The 16,097-nt window shown below is 47.5% G+C and overlaps 1 protein-coding gene across 2 annotated transcripts in view; it reads right to left on the reverse strand.

Moving 5' to 3' along the window:
* Positions 1 to 320: 320 nt before the first annotated feature.
* The window catches only part of lrrk2 (leucine-rich repeat kinase 2), a 28,326-nt gene continuing 12,549 nt past the window's right edge, over positions 321 to 16,097 (reverse strand). Inside the window, exons 17-52 of one of the 2 annotated variants that reach the window (XM_079346890.1) lie at positions 15,881 to 16,009; positions 15,334 to 15,504; positions 14,763 to 15,024; positions 14,477 to 14,668; positions 14,111 to 14,226; positions 13,930 to 14,002; positions 13,584 to 13,780; positions 13,237 to 13,487; positions 12,639 to 12,787; positions 11,626 to 11,719; positions 11,281 to 11,467; positions 11,007 to 11,188; positions 10,658 to 10,881; positions 9,971 to 10,098; positions 9,546 to 9,764; positions 9,265 to 9,466; positions 9,003 to 9,091; positions 8,376 to 8,563; positions 8,143 to 8,297; positions 7,574 to 7,720; positions 7,303 to 7,494; positions 7,059 to 7,205; positions 6,712 to 6,824; positions 6,323 to 6,513; positions 5,933 to 6,093; positions 5,641 to 5,811; positions 5,253 to 5,353; positions 4,861 to 5,064; positions 4,478 to 4,671; positions 3,715 to 3,787; positions 3,418 to 3,605; positions 3,088 to 3,237; positions 2,385 to 2,587; positions 1,721 to 1,789; positions 1,506 to 1,646; positions 321 to 835 (exon numbers count right to left, since the gene is read on the reverse strand). In XM_079346890.1, the coding sequence (XP_079203016.1) occupies positions 1,522 to 1,646; positions 1,721 to 1,789; positions 2,385 to 2,587; positions 3,088 to 3,237; positions 3,418 to 3,605; positions 3,715 to 3,787; positions 4,478 to 4,671; positions 4,861 to 5,064; positions 5,253 to 5,353; positions 5,641 to 5,811; positions 5,933 to 6,093; positions 6,323 to 6,513; positions 6,712 to 6,824; positions 7,059 to 7,205; positions 7,303 to 7,494; positions 7,574 to 7,720; positions 8,143 to 8,297; positions 8,376 to 8,563; positions 9,003 to 9,091; positions 9,265 to 9,466; positions 9,546 to 9,764; positions 9,971 to 10,098; positions 10,658 to 10,881; positions 11,007 to 11,188; positions 11,281 to 11,467; positions 11,626 to 11,719; positions 12,639 to 12,787; positions 13,237 to 13,487; positions 13,584 to 13,780; positions 13,930 to 14,002; positions 14,111 to 14,226; positions 14,477 to 14,668; positions 14,763 to 15,024; positions 15,334 to 15,504; positions 15,881 to 16,009 (5,637 nt within the window). In that variant the 3' untranslated portion in view covers positions 321 to 835; positions 1,506 to 1,521. Of the gene's footprint in view, positions 836 to 1,505; positions 1,647 to 1,720; positions 1,790 to 2,384; positions 2,588 to 3,087; positions 3,238 to 3,417; positions 3,609 to 3,714; positions 3,788 to 4,477; positions 4,672 to 4,860; positions 5,065 to 5,252; positions 5,354 to 5,640; positions 5,812 to 5,932; positions 6,094 to 6,322; positions 6,514 to 6,711; positions 6,825 to 7,058; positions 7,206 to 7,302; positions 7,495 to 7,573; positions 7,721 to 8,142; positions 8,298 to 8,375; positions 8,564 to 9,002; positions 9,092 to 9,264; positions 9,467 to 9,545; positions 9,765 to 9,970; positions 10,099 to 10,657; positions 10,882 to 11,006; positions 11,189 to 11,280; positions 11,468 to 11,625; positions 11,720 to 12,638; positions 12,788 to 13,236; positions 13,488 to 13,583; positions 13,781 to 13,929; positions 14,003 to 14,110; positions 14,227 to 14,476; positions 14,669 to 14,762; positions 15,025 to 15,333; positions 15,505 to 15,880; positions 16,010 to 16,097 lie in introns of both variants that reach the window. The other variant, XM_079346889.1, reaches the window with a different exon arrangement.

Below are 16,097 nucleotides of genomic sequence, written 5' to 3' on the forward strand. Positions count from 1 at the left end.
GATGTTGCATTATGGGTAACGGAGGAGTCTGCGGTTTCTTCAGACTCTCAGACTGATCGAGAAATAAAAAAAAAAAAATGATTGTAAAGGTTTCAAAATGCAGAAAATATCTTAATTCTTCACGGTTTTAGAGAATGACCTTTGACCCCACTCTAATGACGCCTCTGACTGCGAATATTTTACTGTTAAAAAAAAGAGTCACGATTATAAAACGTACATGTAAGAAGCTGAAACTTAAACGTAGTAGGTGTTTCACTTTCACTATCCGGCCTCCACTCTTCTTTTCTTTAAATAATGCACCGACACAAAATAAACATCCATCACAGAACCTCAAATAATATTTACTCTCCATCACAAACAGTTTACAGACAAGCGGTGTAAAAATCAGGCAGCATGTGACAAATCCTTCAGCTGTGGAGTGAACGTGTGCTCAAGTACAGAATAAATAATCAAATATACAAGTTTTAAAAGAATTTTCCTTTGGCTTTCTTTCCAGTTTTCTGTTTGTTTTGTCTGTTATGGCACGAGTAAACAAACACTCATTAGGAGTCAGCAGGTCTGACTGAACATCTGCACAGCTCACGCACACACCAGAACATCTGTGTCCTTTCTCAGAGAGACGTCTCAGATCGATCGTCAGCACGACGGAGTGTCGTCTTTTCAGTTGTCCTCATTCACTTGATTCCTTGAAATTCTCGGGATTGTCTCGTCGTCATTCAGTTCATTGTCTTTAAGGGTCAAAGTGCAAAATAAAGTTCATATGGCTGTCAGAAAATGAGGTAAGACGTCTCCTTCAGTGTCACCTGCAGACACCTCGATCCCTTTTCCGTCAAGTCTGTGAAAAACAACAATTAAAAGACAAGTGTACCTGATATTACTACTTCTACTGCACGTGGTGTGAACAGGTGTAATCCATCATTAATGTGAACGCAGGACTGAAAAGTAATAATGCACATGATGAATGAGAATGATCTGAACACACAGTCTAAGACAATGTCCTTCTTCTACAGGACTTCTTCCTCCTGATGAGGCTCGATGCTAAAAACCTGATCAAGTGTGTTTTTTTAACGGCCAAACGACCACGTCGAGACAGAAACAGAAAGAAGGCGTTTCAATCGTTTCCAGAGAGAGCCTTGGAGTGTTGAATCGACTGAACTGTGCTGCACAGATTCTTCATGCTTCCTTTTGTTTTTGAAACGGCCTTGAACATCGACGAATGTCAAAAGGAGTGAGCAGACGTAAAAGAAGTGCGGGCAATGAGAGGAACAGGCAGAAGTATCTGAAATCAAACAAACCTGTGTTCACTGTGACGACCGAATAGTTCAGTGAAACGAGTCTGCAGGGTGATTTTACAACAGTAAACCCTGCACCATGTCACTCGTAACACAATCAAATCAAATCTGCCACATTTATTCACAGGGTCTGTTATGCTGCAGAATTAGATCAAAAATGTGAACCCTGCATGATTCCCTCCATAGTTTGTTCATTTAAGCGTTTCTACGTACATTCACGCGTGTGGGCTCAGTCGGGAAGCAGCTGCTCTCTCATCTTGGCGGCGATCTGCCCTCTCTTCTCACAGTGTTTCTTCAGGTCTTTGACCTCCATCGGCAGCGTGCTGTTCCACACCATCAGCACCGACTCCTCGTCTGAGACCGCAGACAAAGTCACACGTGAGACCAGCACAGAGGAATCCGACAGATAATAAAACCGTCACACTCACCGAAATGATTCTTGTCCTGCGGGAGTCTTCTGCCCAAAACCAGAACCACATTCTTCCAGTTCAGCGTTTCTGTAATCAGCGAGACCGACCCGTTTATTTGGACACAGTAAGTTCACTCCACAACAAAGGAGAGAAGGAAAGGATGGACGTACAGTACGAAGAATAACAATCACAGTCGGTTCATGGTGATTACAGATGAGGATTATTGGGGGGCACGTTGGCCTACTGGTTAAATGTATGGAAGCGGACGGCACGGGTTCGAATACGACCTGTGGCTTCATGTCATTCCCCGTTTAGATATCATAAAAGCCCGAAAATAAACAGAAATAAGATTATTTAGAGAATGGGACGCCTGTAGAGTAACTTTAATCCTATTTGTATTTTTACTTCAATTCATTTTGTTTGAATTATTTTTACTTGAACATGTTTGAAGTTTTATTAATTTCACTGATTTTTACATTTTATATTTTAATGTTTCTTTTCTTTCCTCTGTCATGATGCACTTTGAATTGCTCTGTAGTTGAAATGTGCTGTCTAAATATACTTGCCTTGCTTAAAGGCACTCAGGTTTCATCAAATTAAAAATGCTGCACAGACAGACAACATGACGTTACACGATCCGCTCTGGTGTTGGATTGTCACCCAGAGAAGCTTCAGCACTAACCTATGAGTGCGGAGGCCATGCAGCGGATGGAACCGCAGCTGGGGCCGATGACCTGCAGCGTCTGCAGTTTGCTCAGCTCCAGCAGCAGCAGGTGGCCCCCTCTAGTGCCGATCCAGAGATTTGCAGCGCTCTGCACCAGCAGCGCCTTCACCCTGGCCCAGGAGGGAGACGCCTCAGTGGGCAGCTCGCTGCCCTGCTTGCCTCTGCAGCCAGAGTCGTGTCTGCAGACAGAAGAGGCAACAACACGCAGCTGAATTACATGAACGTCACTCATAACACTCTGCAGGGCTGCATGAACAGGCAGGGAATCATAGAGATGACACACATTCTGTGTGCTTGTTGCTCTCATGTTGTTTATTTATTGATTTGATGATTTCCCATATTCTGTCTGTACTTCCACAAAGATAAACATGTTATGTATTCAAACTCAGCAACTGGTTGTATTTTGCATTTTAAAAATCAAATTCCTGTGAGTTAAGATTGAAGGTTTTTCGTTTATATTTCTACAGGGAACATAACATGATGCATGTGTTGCATGTTCTCCTCGTGCACTCGAGGGTTCTCTCTTGGTACTTTGGCGTTCTCCCACAGTCTAAAAACACGCTCGTTAGGTTAACTGGTAACGCGAGACTGGCCGTAGGTGTGAATGTGAATAAGGCCTCTGTGTGTGTGTGTGTGTGTGTGTGTGTGTGTGTGTGATTACCTGATGATGTGAGCACAGTCGATGCAGTCCACCATCCTCTCACTCCTCTTATCCCAAACCTCCACAGTCGGCGCCCCGGCTTTGCTCAGGTAAATGTTTTTATCCACGACCATTCGAGACACACACGATTCGCCGCTCGGTCGCCGCTGCCTGAGAGGAGGCCAATCACACAAACACTCACATGAAACGTCACAACTCCACCGATGAAGAAAAGAAAATCTCACCCGTTCATGAAAGTTTAAGTTTAAAGAAACCTCTTCAGTCCCACACAAAGCGCTCTGACCTCTGCGCCCCACACTGCCTCTCATTCCCTACGTAACGTGGACTCACTGGAGGAGGAGGCTGGCTCTCGTGTCGATGGACTTGCAGACGTCGTAGTCGGCTGTAAAGGAGAGGATCTTGTTCCCGCAGCCGGCCCACACACACCTGCTGTCCAGCGAGTGCAGCGACTGGCCCAAACACAAGACGGGCGTGTTGACGTTTCCCACAGTCACAGTTTTAACCGGCTGCCCGTTCTGCTGCTGGAAGACAGAGGAGGAGAGCGGATGCAGTTTTTTTGTTATTTTATGGGCTGGGGGAGGATGAGGCTGCGCTAAAGGATGAGAAAATAAATCTTCCATATTTAACCTTCAGCACAGAGTCCTCATAGATAGTAAGAATCCCATCAGCCGTCCCCACCAACAAGTAGTTCTTCCTCTGGCTGAAATAAAGAAGAGCAGAAGGTGTTAAAGTTGAAGCATCATGTCGCCCTACACGTGCAAAACGCTCGACACACTCTGCAGGACACGATCGATACCAAATGTTAACATTTATTACAAACAGATACAACTCAAAGTTTTTCCTTTCCTTGACTTCTTACTCGTTATTCTATAAAGAAATGTACACAGGGGTTTTGACTTCCTGCATGAGAAGTGTTCTGGTTAATCCGAGCTGTATTTGTAGTAGTCGGAGGTGAAAACAGTTTGTGTGGACAGCAGGTTATCAGTGCTAATATTCCAGCTCCCCATTCTATGTTATTTATTTCTCTCTGTATTTCTGTCTCCATTAATCCTTGATGCTCAGAAGTGACGGCTCGGCTTTAACAGGATGCCAAAGTCAGCTCATCCAAATTGACCTCAGCTATTCATCAACCTCGGCCGACAACCTCTGGCAGCATCATCAAGCATCTCTGTCTCATTTGGATCTAATTCTTAGTTCGGTTTTTAGAGAGCGGATCCCCTTTTTTTTTGACCCCCCCACCCCCCCGTCTTCTTCTTATTGGGAAACAGGAAAGTCCACACATTGAACAAGAAAACCAGCATGAACTTCCCTCAGCATTTCAGCCGCAGAAGAACAAGGTTGTCTAAAGTTATCACGTGTTTTTTTGTTTTGTGTTTTTGCAGACGCTTACCTGCAGTGTGGGTGCACGTGAAAGTAGAGTGAAGTGACGGCGTCTGTGACACTCTGCAGGCGGTGCCACGTCGACGGGTCCTGCGTGCTGATCACCACTAAGGAACCAGACTGGGTGCCTGCAACCAGCCAATCACAGGCCTCATGTGGTATTTGGACGGTCACGAGACACAAGACAGGACCGCTGTCGACCTCCTGCAGGACGAAGAGAACCAGCGTGTGAACGTTGACCTTCAGATCAGCTGCTGTTATAAATCAGACAGCTTTGTGGTTCAGCTACAAGCTCCAGCTGTTTTCTCCGCAGCAGCAGGCTTGCATAACAAAATTCCACTTGAGCAACGTGTGCAGTGTTCCCTCCTGAGGTGATCGCAGAGGTGCAGGTACCTGTGTGGTGACCTCGTTGGTGTCGAGGTCCACGCGCGTGACAGAGCCGAGTCTCTGCGCGCTGCTGCCTCCGCCCAGCCAGGCTCGGTGGCCCTCGCTGCCGCCGCCCGAGCTCACGGCGAAGCACTCGGCATTACACGCCTGGGGCACCGCCAGCTCCCTCATCAGGCACAGCATCTCTCCTGAGTTCAGCCTGTCGAACAGCTGCAAACATCACACACACACACACACACACACACGCACACGCACACACACACACACACACAGGTTGATTGAAAGCAGCTCTGCAGCTCGTCTCTGCGCTGCATTCGCTTCTCTAACGTTCTCCGTGCACACAGGAGCAGCAGCAACCCTCCCAATCATAGTTTGAGATTTTTTTTCTCGGTCCTCACTTGAGCCGAGGTGGGTCGATTCTGAGGGCTTTCCTTCAAGCAGTCCTTCATCAGGCTCTGGAAGCCCGGCCAGGGAGCACAACCGTAGTGTTTGACTGGATCTGTGTGCAAGACAAACAAACGAGTCCTTTTCTGTGTGTTTGTGTTAACACAGAACTGAATGTAAGTACTTTAAACTGCTCTTCTTCCTCTCCTCTTCTTCTCAGGAAATTGAGTGTTTTGTACATTATTTAAATTAATTTATTTATCTAGCCATTGGTTTTACATAAAATGCACAAAAACAAAAATGTCTAAATATCCAATAAAAGGACGCCAGCAGTTAGTTTGCGTGACTCTACTGTCCTCTCTTAAAATCTCTAAAAAATCAAAACAAAGAGTGGAGAGTTACCCGGCAGCTTTCCCTGCACAGCCACCTCATCGAACTCGCTGGGGAACTTCATCCCGTCGGAGATTCGTTCACCGCAAGTCAGCAGGTCGTAGAGCAGCAGGCCGAATGAGAAGACGTCAGCCTGCTGGTTATAGATCACGTTACCCCGGGCAACCTCAGGGGCACGAAATCCTGCGAGACGTACAACAGGACGTACTTATGAGCACAGTTCAATCCCGTTTCATGCCGTCATGGAGCAAAATGTGATTTTTGCATCATACGGATCTAAAAGATGAGAGGAGGGGCGTCTGACCTGACGTGCCCTCCGAGCTCCTCACTCCCATGCTGCAGCAGTACTGAGCGATGCCGTAGTCGGTGATCTTGGCGATGATCTCGGAGTCGGTCTTCAGGTTGAACAGAAGGACGTTGTGAGGCTTGAGATCCCGGTAGATGATCATGACTGAGTGGAGGTACCTGAAAACAAAGGAGGACGAGCTTGTCTAAACCTGCACACCTGGCACTCTGCATTCATGTGACACAACAGCAGCTCTGTTATTAACTGATGCAGCCTTGGAGGAAGCTCAGTGTGTGCAGTCATATCGTCAACACAAGACTATAATCCTACTTTAGCACTAAAGGACACGCTAACGTAAATGAGACTTCTCAGCACCAGGAGTCTCACTGCATTGTCCTCAGTCTCTACCTGAGTCCGTCGGCCACCTGCAGGGCGATCCTGTGCTGCAGCTTTCTGTTGAGGCTGCCGTTCTCGTGTTCAAACAGGGAGTCCAGGGAGCCTCTGAGAGCCAGCTCCATCACGAGGACCTGAGGGGACGAGCCGGCCGCCAGCAGACCCACCAGGCTGGGGTGACGGAGGCGACCCAACACCGTCAACTCCTGCAGAGCAACAACGGCTTGTTCTGTTAAAAATGATCATTTTTACCTTTTTCTTTTCTTGGGTTGGACGAGTGAAGAGAGGCAGGAAGTGTATAATGTGCAGGAGTCTGCCTTTAAAAACATGCAACTCTTCTCCAGGAGAACTTACAGGCAACAGGAATCGTCTCAGAAGGTGTTCAAATAAATGTGTGCTGGTACCTGTCTGAGGAGTCTGTGGATGTAGAGCTCCGACGCGTGCTTGTTGAAGATTTTCACAGCAACTTCTTCATTTTTGTAGACGCCTCGATACACGGTTCCGAAGCCACCGTCGCCTGCACACGAACACATGAAGGACGTCCACGTGAATCCTTCAATCAACTCAAGACAACGTGAGGTACTTTGCTCTTTTTATCTCTGCAAGGTGACCTTGAGTGTTTTGAAAGGTGTCTTCAAATAAAATGCATTATCATTATTATTACTACGTGTTTTATGAAAAAGGCAGGAACAGGACGAGATCCAACGCTGGGTCTTGACCTTAAACTCAAGGTTTTAAGAAGTCAGTGTACCCAGTCGGTTCTCTTTGGACCCGTCCACGTGCAGCTCTTCACTGTCCAGTATCGTTCCTGCAGGCTGGTCGCTCAGCACCAAGTCAGGAGCAATCTGAGAGATGGGAAGTGTGCAGCGGGGATCCTCCGGGCTGACCAGCAGGAAATCTACGACACAGAACATAATCATCTGATAATCTGCACCATGCATGTTCACAGAGTTCAGAACGTCATCTCCTCCTCTTTGCTGTGATTTTTTTTTTACCGTTGTCAAAGTAGGTAAAGAGGTCCTCGAGCAGAATCTTGCTCCACTCCGTCCTGTCCTCAAAGCTGTACAGAGCCCACTTCTTCAGCAGCGCCTCGCCGCTGCCGTGCATGTCCGTGTTCAGCAGATTGGGAAACCACTCCTCCAGGAGGGAGTCGATGTGGTCCACCACCTGACCCAGCAGCACGCGGCCTGAGGGGAGACACAGACAGTCACATTATATCCCTGTGATGCAGACTCTTCATTATTTAACAGTCAGAAGGAGCTTCACCTTTGCGTGAGCAGGGCACGGTGATCCTGACAAAGCTGGAGGGGTTCTGATCCACCGAGGCGGCCTCCACCAGACAGTAGGCCTCAGGGGACCAGCTCAGGTACACTCCTCTCCTCCAGTAGATCCGGTTCGGTCGTAGCACTTTTTCTAAAACACATCCATCATAAAAAAGGAGGTTAGAGGTCACTGGGGGGGGGGGGGGGGGGGTCAACAAACGAGGCGGACTCAGGAGCTCTCCAAGGACAGAGGACAAAAGTCTAACAGCTAAAACAACAGGAAGGAACTGTCCTGATGAAAAACAACATTTGAGCTGTTCAAACTGAAAGTCTGAGGCACTCTGATGTCGTATAAAACTCCTGTAATGCACAGGGATATGTCTCTGTGTTATTGTCAGGGCATAATACAGAACACAGGTGCTTTAATAGGGTGTCAAAAAATACATTAGGAAGAAGGTCAGAATTCATTTAGGGTATATCCAAAGGACAAAGAACAAGTGACTCACTGGGATCTGTCTCTTTAAATATATATGTCTGCTGAACAGAGAATCTTTCTACTGTACGTTTATTCACCTCTTCCACGAAGCAGATAGGAGGAAAACTCCAGCAGGCGGCTGATCTGGCGGGACCAGTAATCCATGGGGAAATACGGCATCTCGTACAGACGCACAATCACCTCAGAGTTCTCGCAGTGAGGTAAATCTATCACCGGTCTGTGTTTGGACAAACTGCAAGAAGGAAGCCATAAGATGTTTGTGTCTTTTTTTTCCTCATCTCTCTACATTACCGTCACGTTAAATGAATACCTGCTGGGTATGAGCAGCTGGTCGTCACTGAAGGGTAAAGCGATCTGAAACTTCTCCAGGAGTTTGAAGAAGTGCGTCAGGTGGCTCAGCGGGAAACATTTGGTCTCGGAGAGAAACCTTTCCACCACCGAGCGCTGGACGACTCCTTTGGGATGCTCCCAGAGGCTGCGGCCCTTTAAAGTCAGCTTCTACACAGGGAGCGGACAAAAACAGATGCATCAGTGCAACATCTCACGAGTCCCATTAATATTCTGTCCCTTCACATGAGTGTGATCAGAGGGCCTTCATGTTGCATCACGCTGGGTTTCACTTCTGTCAGTAGAAGTAATGTGGGAGATTTCTCCAATGATACAACTTTTTTTCCTAAGTGACAGCTGCTTGTACATGACAAGCATCATCTCAGCGGGTACAGTCGAGGAGCGTCCTCCTCCTTAGTGTCGATGTGCACGCAGGTTGTCATGTCACAGACACTGAAGCTTCAGCGTTTAGCCAGCTCTGCATCGATCTGTAAACCTTTCTGCGTTTTAACCTCAAACTCTGTTTCTCAGAAGCATCTCCAGTATCGATCCCAACGGCAAAACAGCCCCGTCGGGGGAGCTTTAAAACCTCGCTCATCATGGAGTCTACCTGGGAGATGATGTTGCACAGCCACTGCGGGTCGATGAAGTAGAGGTCTTGGAGCTGAAGTGCAGGATCATCAAAGTGCAGAAGAACCCCTGCAGGGACGGACGAGGAAGTATTCAAAACATCGAGTTAATTAATAATCCAACATTTTTTAAAAGGAAGTTCATTTTAAACTAATGTAAGAGTCAGTCTGCTCCATGTTATGAATGTAGATTTATGTACAAGGCCTGTGCACTCCTTTAAAGTATCCCTGATAAAAACTGACCGGCCTCGCTGAGGAAGTGGATGGCGTGCGGCAGCTCGGCCTCCTCCAGCTGCAGCTGACTCTCCTGGATGAGGTGCAGCAGCTCCTGGTGCCTGACAACGGGGAAGTCAGGGGGAACCCTCGATCTCTCCTGCAGGACCCGGCGCTCCAGCTCCACGTAGCTGTCTGGAACCAGCTGACCCATGACGGGCTGGCCCTGGATCTGTCGAGACGAGGAGGTGAGGTCAGAAGAGAGGACAGGTGAAGGAAGTCAATGCTTATCCGCCGTTTATCTCCTTTACTTTGAAGCTGCTGATCTCCTGGGCGATGGACTTGCGGAGTTTGGTGAGGGAGTCCGAGTCCTCGCAGACAGACACCATGTGGTAGTCTCTGATGGCGGGGAAGCCCTGGTGGCTCAGCAGCTCCTCTCTGATCTTCATGAGGCACGCTTGAAGCTGCAGCTCGTCGCTCACGTCTGTGTGGGTTCCCACCAGAATGACCGGCGACTGAGGAGCTACGGCCTGAAGTCAAGTTAGTGCAGCCATTAAAATGCCAGCGGTCGACAGCTGATAACCAGTTAGCGCACGAAAAAAAATAATAAATCACTGCAGCTTTACTATAAATGAAAGTTGATACTTTGCTTGGAGTCGTTTACAAAGCGTTTTAAATCTAAAAGCTAAATGCATCTTAGCAGTGTTTTGACAGAATAAGGTTTCTGATGACTCACTTTGATGTTGAAGAGCCAGGGTTTGAGGGCGTCCACCTGACCGGCTCCTTTGCTGAGGTTGTAAACCACCAGGTACAGAGCTCTGGAGGTGAGGAAGTGAGGGTGAGAGCCGCTGAACTCCTCTCCACCTGTGGGGGGAGAAGCAGAGCATGGCGTTGAGTGTATCGATACTTCTCACATGTGTGATCAACATAAATCGGTCTATTAAAACACGCAAGACGAAAGACATGAGAAAAGTTTATGTGCCCTTAAAATATGTTGTTTGGTTTGTCTTAGAAAAGCTTCCTGGTGGGGCGCCGGTGAGCTGGCTCCTTTCCTGCATTTCATTCCCTGATTGTTGACTCTGTCCACTGTCCTGTCCCCACAATAAACTGATGACTTGGACCTGAACACGTTGATCTCGTAGGAAACAATATGACACGGTAACCAAACTCTGTGTTGTGCTTGTTGGAGTTGTAGGAACTAGTTGCATCAGAAACTGTGTCAAGAGTGACACCTAGTGGATCAATTTGATAAATCTTTCTTGCCCAGTGATTGGCTCAATGTCCAAGCAGTTAAAGAATATTTATAAACAACTGAAACCAACCGTGTCTGACTTTTTTTTCTTTCTTTTTTTTAAGAGTCTGTGTGACATGGAAATTTGTGTTACACAAAATCAAAGTCCATATAGAAAACTTGTGATCAGACCTGAGAAGTCCCAGACGTTCAGCACCATTTTCTTCTTGTCCCGTTCCCTGATGGTCCAGTCCCGGACGTCGATGCCAACAGTTGTCAGCTTGGAGTTCATCTGGGAGCGCTTCAGCTTCATCAGCTGCTGAATGAGGGTGGTTTTCCCGCTTCCCGCGTTCCCCACCACGATGAGCTTCATCCTGTAGTACGGCACGGCCTTCTTCAGACGCTGCTGCAGGAACCTGGGAGACAAGGAGAAGAGACAAGTGTGCCATGTTTATTCTGATTTTATTACTTCAAGAACTCCAGAGCTGAGCCCTGTGGACAAAGCAGATGTTATTCAAAAACACCTGACCCTGACTCTGACCTGACGATGTCTTTGGTTTTGTTGCCGATGAGTTTGAGGTCGAGCTGGAGTCGAAGGCCGTCCAGAGGCAGGTCCCACAGTCGGCTCAGTTTGCCCATCTCATCGGGGAAGGATCGCAGGTTAGCGTTACGACTCACGTCCAGAGAGGTCAGTCCTTCCAGCAGGCCGATCTGTGGCGGGATCTAAACAAAGACAAGCCAACCGTTTAAAGACAAACATAATGATTAGAATAATTTTTTTTTTAAAAACACTTTGGAGGTTTAATGTTCTGTACCTCAGAGAGTTTGTTGTCGCTCAGGTGAAGTTTCTCCAGTCTGGCCCACTTGTAGATGGGTCCGCTCAGATCCAGAGCTGTGATGCAGTTCTGACTGAACATCATCTCTCGGAGGTTGCAGGACTCCCAGGAGCCCGGACCTGGCAGCGCAGCAATGTGATTGGTTCTCATGTCCACCGAGCGCAAGCTGGACAGACACCCAAAAAAAATTAGCCATGACATGATAGCACGATCAGAAGAAAACAAACAGGTGAAAGTCCAGCTGTGTGTGTGTGTGTGTGTGTGTGTGTGTGTGTGTGTGTGTGTGTGTGTGTGTGTGTGTGTGTGTGTGTGCAGCAGACTCACTTTGGGAGGTGCAGAACAGCATCAGGAATGTGAGTGAAGCTGTTGTTTGCCAGTTTGAGCGTCGTGATCTTTGATGAGAGGTTTGTTACAGAACCTGCAGACCAGAGGAAAGATAGATTTTGAAATTAGAAAATAAAACTACTATGATGCAAAGATAATTTTAAACACTGGAGAAATGTCTTTTTTTCATTGATGATTATTGATTTATTGACATCCATCGATATTCTGACAAATCTAAACAGACAATGATTTTATGACTGTAATGATAGTTGTGTGTTTACGATGTTACACAATTGACCAGTAGGTGGCAGTATAACAGGAGTTAGAGAACACGTTGGATATGAGTTAGTAAAAAATAAAGCAGCTAGTCAAGCTAGCGTGAAGACTCAAACAACGTGTTTTTATTCATATAAATAAAAACATTAGTGGGGTTTTTTTTTTTCAGAGTGTGATCTCAAATATCTCCTGTGTTCATTGTATGACAAAAATTCTAAATGCCTTTTCAGCTCTGCTCGCAGACTGATTTGGATGTGTGATCTCAAAAAGCTGCAGCAACACTCGCAGCACGAAGATCAACTTGAGTAACTTTAGTAGACCGACTCGTGTCGGCTCGCGTCCTTCATCGGGGTCACGGTGACGACTGACTTTGAGGAAAACCTTCTCTGCTTCCTCGTACGTCAAATACTTAATATGCTGTTGACATGTGATGAGTAAACCTGTTTGTACACACGTGGTCTGACATGCATGTTATCCTGACAGCAGGTAAACATAAAGAGCTCCATGTGTTGTACATATATTTGTAGTTTTTTACTTATGTTGCTCTGCACTGTAACTTTCACTCTGATATTTTATATCTCAGCTGTTTTTATTGTTTTCTCTTCACTGATTTTTAAGCTTTTGTTTCAGTGATTTCTTTTCACGTGTTGTTGTGATGAATGTGTAAACGTGCGCGCGCACAAATCCAGCTCGCTGTGACAGTGAGGGAAGAATCACAGTGACGGCAGAGCACTCACAGATTTTGTTCATGGAGGCGTTGAAAGTTTCCAGTTTGGGGCAGGCCGTCAGGAAGTCAGGAGAAATGGTCTCCACGCTGTTCTTACTCACGTCCAGCAGCTTGATCTCGGGCAGACTCGGAGGCGTACACAGCTCCGTCATGCTGTTACTGAAAATCAGGAAGAGAATCATCATCACAACTGTGCTCAGTAGTGGCACAAAAGTTTTACTAAACAACATCACAGCACAACAGTATCGTGCTTAAAAGCCATATCTACAACGATCTGATAACATGATGAGGTCAGAGGTCCCGATTTCAAGCTTGTATTGTGTTGCTCATGTAAGGAGGAAATACCCCTTTAAAACTGGCCGTTCTGCTTTGTAATCATGTTAAAGTCCACAATCAAGATTTCATAATCTCCCTCTCTTCTCTTTCTGACTGAGGCCAGAGAATGTGTGTGTGTGTGTGTGTGTGTGTGTGTTTCCCTTCATAAAAACATTTCTAGGAAATTCAGTCTTACAAAATGCCGCCACTTAAGAGCTGAATCCCACAATCCTCCACTTCAGTGACGGCCATGTCACACATCCCCCCTGCTTGCTCTGAGGCCAGCAGCTTACCCCTCCATGAACAGCTCCTCCAGCTGAGCCACGGCGTGGCCCAGCTCGTCGGGAAAAGCGGTGACTTTGTTGAAGGACAGATTGAGCTGCCTCAGCGACGGGCAGGTGACGGCGTGGTCAAACGTCAGTAAGGGACCCACGCAGTTCCGAGAGACGTTCAGCGTGCTCAGAGAGAGCAGAGACAGCAGCTCCACCGGCAGCGACCGGAGCTGGTTTCCCTGCAGGTCCAGACGAGTCAGACTCTTCAGACTCTGTGCCGAAGGACAAAAAAAATAAAAAGTCAACGCTGACTTTTAAACGTATTCCTTTAAACATCTTAGTGATGATGCACATATTCGATGAATAACCTGGCACAGAGCCGAGGGGAACTCCAGCAGATTGTTGTGGCTCAGGTCCAGGCGGAGAAGATGCCCCAGCTGCTGCTGGACAAAGCCCACATCCATCAGACAGGAGAGCGAGTCCAGCTCGTTACCGGACAGGTCCAGCAGGCGGATCCTCTCCTTCTCTTTGGGCAGAGCAGCCGAGTTCTCCCCAGAAACGAGAACTGAGGAGGCCACAAAGGGTTCATTGATTCTGACAGAAGTCAAGGCGTTTCATGATCCACCATGAACACACAACACGACGTATCAAAGCAGCGTCACTGCTGTGTTCAACGACTCACATAAACGCTCTAAAATAAACTGATGGAGATACCTTTCTGGCCTGAGCCGATGCGTCCGTTTCTCCGGTGTAGAGGCTCACTGTGTTCACTCTCTGCTAGGCCGCTCTGGACAGGAAATAAAAGCACGCAGCAGTAATGAGTAATGTGTTTACAGCTCTAATACGAACAGAAGGGTAGAGAGATAGGTTGATTGATAAATGACCACGTGTGCACCTCTGCACTGGCGTGTCTGCGGCGGCCGTGCTTCCTGCTGGACGAGCCTCCCCTCAGCTCTTCTGATGAACTATTGTGAGGCTTCGGGGACAGAACCCCGGACAGAGAATCACTTCCTGTGAAGAGAAAACGTTTCAATATATTTAAAGGCCTTTTTCTTAGCTTCATTACTACGAATGCTCGCTGTCCACACTGTGTGCGAAAATGTCAGTATCCCCCCTTTGCAAATAGAATCAAATGAAGTGTTTCTATACTGAAGGTGGACAAACAGTATTTTAATTACAGCTTTGAACAGACGTCGAGTTGCTACAGGTACCAACAGCACAAACAAACACAGATTGAAAACAGAGGAGGATTAAACTTTACCGTCACTCTCCATGTCATCAAAGTAAAACAAGCTGTCCTCTGCAGAGACCAAGCTGAAGTTTGAGTCGTCGCTCTCTTCAGAGATGTAGCCAGAGGTCAGACAGGGGTCGGCCAGAGACCTGGGAGGAGCTCCGCTGCTGCTCTTGGACTTCTGCAAAGACTGAATGTACCTCGCCAAGCTCTTCCCTTTACCTTTGGTTTAAAAATAACCGATACAGAGTTTCATATGGAAAAGACAAATCACGCTCAATGTTCAAATCGTAAAGTGAGAAAAAAGCATTCTCACTGTTGTTGTAACGGAAGCTGCTTTGTCTCCGTTCAGCCAGCAGGGGGCTGAGCCAGGCGGAGTCCAAGCGGCCCAGTCTGAAGCCCCCGAGGCAGAGGGCGCTGTTGTTGAGGTCCAGACCCAGACGGCCCAGCAGCTGGATGACGGTGGGTCCGTCGCCACGCTTCACGCTCACAGCCAGCGCCCTGCGGAGGTACTGCTCGTGGGCGCCTCGGCTGAGCAGCAGCTCCACCAGCTCAAGAGGTCCGCCTCGCTCACACACCTGAGAAAAACGCAGCACAGTGGAAACCGCAGGGATTAATCTGGGTGATGGTCTGGTCACAGAGGGCATCTCGATACTTTAGTTAGTTTAAGTAGCTTTAATATTTCTAAAAGTAAGTGTTGTTGTCTTGAATGAAAACGAAGAATAAAGGGAACACGCTGCGAAGCGACTGATTGAGAAAGAAAGAAAACGTCTGGTCTCAGATCAGTCCAAACAAGCGTTCAAACCATGCTCTGGAGTCAAAACGTTTGTGCATCTTAGCCTACTCTAATACAAGCTTCATAAAGCGTCTTCTTGGCGGCCTCTAACCTGGTAGATGAGAGATTCTGTCTTGGTCTTCCTGTTGACGTCGGCGCCCAGCTCGATCAGACACTCTGCCAGGGTGGTGTCTCCGTCCTCGCAGGCCTTCTCCAGCATGCTGTAGTGCAGCTCCGAGTCGCACCACATCTTGGACAGCAGCAGGCACGCCGACTTACGCAGCTGTCGGAGGACGGAGAGACAGACAAGTTGGAGAGGAATGTCTCCGAATCCGTTTGATTAAGTTACAGTGAAGATATCAGCAAGGCTTTTTAAGAACTTTCCAAGGAGCAGACGAGCAACCTGAGGCCTCTCTGGAAAGCCCTGCACAGTCGATTGTACTGTATGTTACTGTGTACGTACACTACAGCCTGACAGCTCATTTAGCCAATCTAATTAAGATTGAAACAGGAGATGAACTGGAACATTACAGTGACAGAATGAGGCTGTAATCTAATCTGTGTGGCTTAAAACATGAGCTTTAAAAAAATGCAGATTTTAAATGGGAGCCTCCAAATACAGAGTGACGAGGAGAGAGGAAACAATCTGTGAGTCTCACCGGGTTGTTGCTCTGGTCCGGGGTCTCCGCTCGGAGTTGTTGGAAGATCAGCCTGTCGAGGTCTTCTCTGTGCAGCTCGGCAGCTGAGCCTGAACACGCATCGAGCATTCTCAGAGACACCTGAAAACCCTGCAGGACGCGAGACACCAGAGAGACACACCGTCAGCATCACTTCCTGAAGCAGACAACACGCTATAGTTAGCTAATCTACAGTCAG

Source organism: Symphodus melops (assembly GCF_947650265.1).
Source record: "Symphodus melops genome assembly, chromosome: 6".
Lineage (NCBI taxonomy): Eukaryota > Metazoa > Chordata > Actinopteri > Labriformes > Labridae > Symphodus > Symphodus melops.